Source organism: Pelobates fuscus, chromosome 13 (genome assembly GCF_036172605.1).
Source record: "Pelobates fuscus isolate aPelFus1 chromosome 13, aPelFus1.pri, whole genome shotgun sequence".
Classification (NCBI taxonomy): Eukaryota; Metazoa; Chordata; class Amphibia; order Anura; family Pelobatidae; genus Pelobates; species Pelobates fuscus.
The window spans coordinates 44,390,373-44,399,049 of record NC_086329.1 but is presented as its reverse complement, the minus strand read 5'-3'; the positions used below and the strand labels follow the sequence as shown (position 1 = coordinate 44,399,049).

The 8,677-nt window shown below is 37.2% G+C and overlaps 1 protein-coding gene across 2 annotated transcripts in view; it reads right to left on the bottom strand.

Moving 5' to 3' along the window:
• Positions 1–1,569: 1,569 nt before the first annotated feature.
• PTPN21 (protein tyrosine phosphatase non-receptor type 21) overlaps positions 1,570–8,677 on the bottom strand; it is a 47,589-nt gene continuing 40,481 nt past the window's right edge. For both annotated transcript variants that reach the window (XM_063439790.1, XM_063439791.1), the window contains 2 exons: positions 7,836–7,996; positions 1,570–5,015 (listed from right to left, as the gene is read on the bottom strand). In XM_063439790.1, the coding sequence (XP_063295860.1) occupies positions 4,887–5,015; positions 7,836–7,996 (290 nt within the window). In that variant the 3' untranslated portion in view covers positions 1,570–4,886. The remainder of the gene's footprint in view (positions 5,016–7,835; positions 7,997–8,677) is intronic.

Here is an 8,677-nt window from a genome sequence, read left to right as displayed (position 1 = left end):
TTTTTTTTTTTTTTTTAAACATCTTACACAGATTAGTAAATGATGCAGATTGTCTATAAACTGTACATTCTCAAACATTTCCCTCTAGTTTTTTTTTTTCTTCACACTATTACACAGCCGGTAAAGGTTATAAAGTTAGCACTCAGTCATGTAACAGTAATATTTATTCATTGCACAATTAAAAGTGTCAGACGCTGTAAACTACTGGTTTACCAGAACAGATTATCCCCCTTTTTTTTTCTTTCTAGATAAATAGTTGTGATGCTAAATTATGGAAGACTGCACACAGGACAGGATATATCATCAGAATTACGGTAATGTGTCAACTTTATATTTAAAGGTAGAGTAATATCCATTCCACCTTCCTAATTAAACAAGCATGTTCTTTTATGTATCCTTGCCATTTTTGATTGTTCTTGGTGAAAGTTCAATTCTTGCACTTTGAAATGCTACATTTTCTGTACCATAGAGATGACTGTCTCTAATAGTAAACCATGATGAAGGAGCCACAGGCAAAAACCTCATGAAACATCTCTATGGTGTTTTAGTACTAGATACAGTTGGCAACAGCAAATGCTCCAGGTCACCATGATACAGAAATAAGCAACACATATGTTTGATGCACTAAACCAGGCTATTTAGGCCCTCCAGATGTTGCTGAACTACAACTCCCATGATTCTATCAATGAAATAGGCTGAGAATCATGGGAGTTGTAGTTCAGCAACATCTGGAGGGCCGGAGTTTGGGGAAGCCTGCACTAAACTAACACAAAAACCTTTAGAGAATTCAAAGTCTTTATTTGAGAAGGACGAAAAAGTATTTATCCTCTCAAAATTGAGCAAATGCACATCTCAAAATGCATTTTGGCAAAGGATACTATATAGTTTATAAGTAAATGTGAAGCATTATTTTATTTTTTTGAATATAATTTTCCTATAGCTAATTTTCCCAAACGTAATATTTGTGATGTATATACATTTTCAAAACATTCAGAACGCTTTCAACAAAATACTGGTAAACTTATCTCAATATATATATATTTTTTAATTTTTTTTCAAAAAGGATCAAAAGAATGTTTTACTGTATGCAGTGGGTAATTTGTATATTAATAGATTAGGCAAATAAAAGGTGCCGTTTGCTCATTATGAATCTTTGTTCTGTTTCTTAGGTATTTAGCTGCCTTTTGACAAGGCACAGACAAGGCATTTAATGCAAATCCGTTTACATTTCCCATGACTGTCACCTCTAGCCGTATGCCTGAGACATTTTCTAAAAGAACTCTGGAACTCATTGTGAAAGCATATTTCACAGCTCTCAGAAAAAATGAAAAATCATAGAAAAGGTATGTAGATTTGCAAGAGATATAATCAATTACCCAGTTCATTTAGCAAACGTAAGTAGAGATTATATACACTACATCTTGCTAATTACAAAACAAACAAAAATATAATTAGTAGAAACTAGAAGAAAGGTAGAAAAGCCAGAGGCAGTTCACCTATATGAGTGGAGCATACAGTGATAACAAGGGTCGTCTAGTCCTGATATTGTAGCAGTATCACTAAAAATATAATTAGTGTTTACTGGGTTGAATATAGTATAAAAAAAATCATTAATGAAAAAAAAATCCAATAAATGATTAGTTGACATTCACAGCCAGAAAAAAAAGCACCAAAAAGAAAGCAAGCTGCAGTGGTTTTGGTGCCACTAGTGCCCTGGCACACATCTATTTGTTTTAAAACGATTTGACTTTTTTTCAGGGGTACACTGGGCTTCGCTCTTGGCCTACACTACTTACAATGCAGAGCATGAAACTCCAAAAAAGACAACATGCGTTAGCTTTACTGAGCAAAGTGCTAGCTCACTGGCTGAGAGAATTAGCTCTCCGCTAATGAGCTAAGCCCCACACTGTCAGACTCTACTCAAACAGAGAGCTTCCAGTCTGAAGTAGCAGGGACAGGCGTGTGGTTCTCTCCCAAACACTTTCTAAAACAGTTTGTCTACTAAGAAAGGGGAGGGGGACGCCAGGGCACCCCTAACACCATAACCACTTAACAATCTGTAGTGGTAATGGTTCTTAGTGTTCCTTTCACTGGGAAGAAATGTTCAAGGGACAAAAAACTGAAGTTCACATTTTTCTTTATCCTGCTAGATCAGCCAAGTAAGGGTAAATGTAAAGCACTATCCGGCCCTGGCTAAGCCAACCTCTGCCCTCATAGCCGACCATTGCCTTCATAGGTTGGACAGATAAGTGAATGTTCCTCATTATCACATCAGTGCCTGAGAGACTGGTCTTTGAGTGTTGGGAGAGCCCTAGGTTTTTGTAAATTAAATGGTTTGTCAAAAAAAAATGGGGTTGCTATGAAATGTGAAATTCACAGCACAATCACCACTAGAATAAGCTGCAGTGGTTATGGTGCTTAAAGTTTCTTTAATGCATCTAACATCCAATACCAAAACATTCTATGAGTTTTCTCTTTAGACGTAAACTCAGCAAGGATTTTAGGAGAATGTTGTATATCAGTGAATCAACCGATACAATATACCGCTAGCAGATATATAGATACAATTTATTTTTGATATTTTGAAATTCTAGCTTATTGCCATTGATATAGCTCCATAAGCTACAAATATGTCGGTATTTTCGCTCTCCCACAATGCCTAGTGTAGCATCCCATAGCAGGTAGTGTACAGCTGCATATTCAGCTTTTTTGCTCACAGGAGTATGGGCAGCCAGTCCATTTACAAACTACAGGTTAATATTTTAATCTTTAGATTTGCTGTTGGTTTTGCTAACCAGATGAATTTGTATGACCTGCCTTAAACATATCGCCGCACGGTGCTGATATGTCTATATGTCAAAAAATATATATATATATTTCTATATTTTTTGCTATATTCACATAAGCATGGGTACGCACCTAGGTTGATTCGGCAGTAATATTTTCTTGAGGAGTGCTATACATATATACAATCGCCAGCACTACTTGAGAAAATATTAATGCAGTATTAACCTAGGTGATTACCCATGCTGAATATAGCAAAAAAAGTGTCAGCATTCTTAGGACTTCAAACCTATATTATTTTAACGTTGCCCTGCAGATAGCCCTGGGAGGATGGATTTCCCAAGTAGGCGGGTTACTCTCATATAAGCAGGCATTAGGTTACTAGAGTAGAATCTGCAAAAAAAAAAAATGGGTACATTGACGTTGTGGCAGGCTTATGCAATGTATGATCATATACTGTAACTAAATCCCCATTATTTTTGCCAATCAAATGTTGCTAGCTATAAAGTTGGTGTTTAATCAGTGAGTGTGCTGGATATTGTATGGTTGTTTCATTTATTTTTATATATATATATATTTTTTTATTTTTTTTTGGGTGGTAACGCAATAATTCTTTTTCTTTCCTTATTTTTTTCGGCACAAAATTAAATTGGCCATTTAATTAAAATTCTATCCAACATGAATGGTATGATTCCTTGATTTTTACAAATACAGAACATACAAACACAAAAAAAAATGTTCTGTCGATTACAATCTGGTCCGTAGCCATTTTTGGAATTTTCACATCTGTGTTGCAACTGTTGATTTTTACATGGAAAAAATCTGTAAGGACTTCCACCCCCTCAAGGTGTATGTAATAAATTACTTTTCATGTGTGTGAATGCCTTTGTTAGGCAACAGGAGCCAAGTTTCGCAACCAAAATACAGTTCCTCATTCACTAAACTGGATTTTCCAAATTTGTATCCATGTAATTTCATGGCTTTTCCCCTGCAGGCTTCTCTGCGTGGTCTGATTTTAGGAAACGTTCAAGTAATCCCGACTGCTGTCCCTTCTGGCACTGATGAGTTAAAGGGATAGTCCAAACACCATAACCGCTACAGCTCATTGTAGTGATTAGGTGTTTATAAGCGCTGTCCCTCGATTTTCTGTAACAGTTTTGAAGCAGTTTGACAAAAAAAAGGAGTGCTCTCTGGCACCTATAGTACCATCTACAGCTGAAGAGTATTTATAGGTACCAGGGTGAATCATTTTATTGCCAAACTGCTCCAACTGTGATAGACAACTGGAGATAGGTTTCTAGCACTATAACCACTACAAGGAGCTGTAGTGGATAAAGTGCTCCTTTAAATTATTAAACACATCTGGCAGTTTATTAAAAAAAAAATATTCTAGTCATAAGCCAACACCACTCTGCACTTTATGGTCACATTCAACCTTCATGCCAGCCTTACCACAAACAGCATCTTAATTAAACAATTGTCTTATTAAAAATGCACTTGATTAAAATATTTGCAAAAGTCATAAATAAAACCGCTTGAGATAAAAAGTGCTTTAAAACGTCATTAGCATCATAGAAGATTTTAACCAGTAAAATCATAGCTTTATGTAATACTGCAAAAAAAAAAGTTTTGTCCCCTCACTGTGGAACAGCTTTGGTGACAACGGCTAATCCACAAACTGTGGTGGCTTGAAAACAGGTAGGACTGTCTAGTGAGCATTAAATATTGTTGCAAAATCAGCCAAGTGTACTCTTATTTTTTTACATTTTCTGATCCCGTCACAAATATCCAACTTCTAACCGTTTCCAACGGATACCAATTTTGATCCAATGGATCTGCACATCCTCTTCCTCTCCAGCCAAGGTTATTATACACCAAGGCATCTGTATTTTCCACACAATGACAGAAGGGAGTCTCCATGAACAGTATGAATTAGCACCGTTTAACCAGCTCCATCTCACTGTGACCTGTATAGTGGCACCAATGATTAATTGCTCTGCAATTTAAATCATTCCACGTACAGATAGCACAGTCTGTGACTGCTGCCAAGAGGCTTCTCATCGTCCCGTAAAAGCGCAGGCTTTCGATGGTTCAATAACGAATCAGATCAACCTTGAACTCTTCAGGAACTGAATCAAGACTTTGTACACAAAAGTGTACTGTGCCATAGTCTTCACCATCATCATTCTCTGGTGTCGCAGCATGTCTAGGACTAACGGGATATCCAGCATCTGCAAAATGTTAATAAAAAAGTTTAATTTCGGCAATGGAAGGATGCACGTATTACAAAATTCATACCTCCCAAGCGTCCCACTGTTAGACAGTCCCTATATTGAGCCCAGTTCTGCATTCATAATTCTCTCCACATTATTGGTGTAGTAGTGTATAACAGAACTTCCCAAAGATGAAACTCGGTAAAGTGTCTTTAAATTACAAAACAAAATTTAGCAATTATTTTTCTAGTATACTTTATTTTCTTAGTTTCATAAATTCTACCAGAAGATCACAAAATCACCTAAAATGTCACATCTCTTAAAGCAAAAATCCCTTTTTGGTCATTTGGGAGGAATCAAAACGTTTTGGAAGTAGTTAGGATGAAAGGTCTTATGAGTAACTTTTTGTTGCCAAGATGGACCTGCACACATAGAGCAAATTCACCTCAATTACAATCTGTAAATATTTCTTTGAATAAGCATAGTGTAAACTAAAAAAGTTCAAATCTCTGTTGTATTTTGTGATCGTCACAAACGAGCTATCATGTGGCACTCAAGTATAAACACATTCAAAAATAAATGGGCTATATCAATCCTGGCAGCAACAGATATCCTAAACCCGACCCTTTTACCCTGGCCTGAAAATAAGTAGCATAAAAAAAGATTGTGTATCAACACTTGGCCAAGGTTTGTTATGAGACAATGCAACATGTTAATGGTTTGTGCCAACCAAAGAGTGGGAGATATTTGTTGCTATAAATGAACTGGTGCCCCCACTATCACAGTTAGCTCACGCTGGACATACGAGTCTGGCCACTAAGATTAACAACACCCACGAGCCACCAGTCTTCTCAGTTCTCTGGCCCATTCTCATAATGCTACATACTCAACGGTCAAATTGGATTTTATGATATCCCTTTAAATAGGGAAGTTATGGGATTTGGACCAGTTTAAGAAAAAATATTAGGAATACATTTTACTCTTAAATATCTCCCAATATAGTGGCAACATTTTTAATCATTCAGATCAGGTATAGATCTCCCATTTTATTTAAACTTAATAGGATTGCAGTCCATATGCTGACATACAATGAATTTAAATAATCCTTATAACCCTCACTTTCCATTAAATGTATTTACTTTTTATATTATCAGATTGATTAGTAGTGATTACCTTGTTATATGGTAATGATTTGCATCCTATCCCAATAGCTTGGTTTATAGAAGGCTACTCCAATAAAAATACCCCTGGACCAATTTGCAAGGAGTTTGTGACTGCTGGAATAGCCACAAGGCAGTTTTGTAATGCTGGTGGCTATGGCAGGATTAAATCTATGTAATTAGGGCATTGGGTGTCAGAGGGAATATCTTTAAATATTTCGTTTTTAGGTTTACTGGGCTGGGGAAACTTACCCTTCTGTATTCCAGGCTACAGGACATTCACCAGGTCAATCCCACCCACCTGACCAGTTGTTGATGTGTTTGGTTAATTGTTCTGTTTATTTCTAGTTGTGGTAAGTGACTTACCAGGGCAGGATTATGAAAGCAAGCCACTCATTAACTGGGACCTGGGGTGATATGTCCATGCCAAAGGGGTAAATGTTGGGACTAATTGATGGAACTACTTGCTGTTCAAAGAAGTCGTAGAAGTATACCGGCAGAAAAAAAGGTTTCCTTTTTAAGCAGATCTTACAGCACATTGTGTTTACATTTAAGTTCTTATATCCTGCTCTGTTAAATTAACTTTAATTACACACACATAGAAGGCTGCTGCAGGCTCTAGCAGGCAATTGACAGAGCAGAAGATAAGCATGAATTGAACACACTGTGCAATAAGGGAAGTTTAAAACACTTTTGTTACCGCTTTCAAAAAGTGTGTAGAAATGCTGTGAGAGTCACAGTCAGGGGCAGTGTGGCTAGGGCTGCATAAACCAGGCAATTCAACTTCTAAATGGGAGAAAATTGTGCTATGCACCAAAACCATTTCATTAAGCAAAAGTTGTTTTGGTGCTTACATTGTCTCTTTAATAAGTTGTCCATTATTTAGGCTTAGGGTCGTGGTTGGGTACTGCTGGGCTATAGTCGTAGTCCGTGTCAGTCACAGATTTAGGAAATCTACCCCTGATAGCGAATTTTGGCAAAAGAGGTGGGGCAATGAAAACTAGTCCAAAATGTAGTCCAGTGCTAATCAATGGCATAAATTGTTGATACCACAATTATTCCTAGGTTTTATTTATATTTACAATACTTTATTTTGTTTTTCTTCCCCTGGCATTTATATAGCTCATGTTTATTTCAGTTAATGTATACAGATTTTTTGTGGGGGATTGCATTGCCTCGCCCTACCATATGACAAATTACACAAACTGAATTTCTTTCTTTCTTTCTGCTGCTTCATCAGATTTGAGGCATGCAATTATAGCAGATATATTAAATAGCGGACTGGTCGTGTGTACACTGTAAAATGAATGCAGTCTTAAATTGCAGTCTTTTACTAGATATAAAATATGCAAATCGGATTCGGACCAATACATATGTGCTGGATTCAGTTCTGTTTGTTCTAGTTGACTATACCTTACATAATACTCTCACCTACTATTAAGGTTACCATTAATCCTGAGCTGTAAGGGCAGCAGTAACGGGATAAGTCACTAAATTAGTTTTTGGATGCGAAGGCCAGAAAATAATATGTATACAAGTGGCTATGCTTTTATGCAGCACTGATTTTACCCATTGTGTTTGAGTGGTCATTAGTTCCTTAACCTGCTGTGCAAAGCATGTGTCGTTAAAAGATTAAATCTATAAATCTTAGCTGTATCTATGATGTCACAGTACTAACCTCATTATGTTCCAGACACGCGATCATCACCTCTGATAAAATGACTACTCCCGTCCTTCCAATACCTGTGCTACAATGCACGAGCACTGGGGGGTTTGGGCTGCTGGGGTCCGTGGTGCTGTTTGTGTGGCGGCGGACAGACTGGATCTCCTCTAGATATGCTGAAAAATGAAATGAGACAATGGCAATAGTGCTGACAGCGACTTTAGCCTTAACAAGGAGCCTACTGTGTTCTGTTATAGCTACAATCCCCGCATTCTCTGGAGCTATCCTCGATATGTGAATTATATATCCATTTAAATGCCATGCTCTAAAATACAACTACAGCCACAGTATTTTTAAATAAATAAAAATGAAAGCAGATTACTCTAATTACTCTAAGAATTATCCCTGTCACAGCTACACTACCCAACTTACAAGTATAGGTCAGGAATATGAGTACAGAAAGTATATATATATAATCGGCTTTAACATAAAAAAGAGAGAGCGCATAAGGATAAAACTAGCCAAGATCAGGACACCAGAAATCAGATATACCTAGCCAGGTCAGGATCACAGAAATCAGAAGAGCCCGTAAACAAAATCGAATAACCAAAAAATCAGGGAACCTATAACTCACAATGCGAGGAAGCAAGAGGAAACCCCGAGAGTGCAATGACAATGCGGCTAAAGCTTTATTTAAACACTGAGGTGGACACTGATTGGTAATCGTCACCCAGCGACCTCAAAAAGTGTGGGAACTGGGTCACAGAGATAACATGGCACTGCCAGAACAGGAAATTATGTTCAACGTCATATCGGTAAAAATATAGAGGCACCGCAAACACGCATCCCCCCTCTCT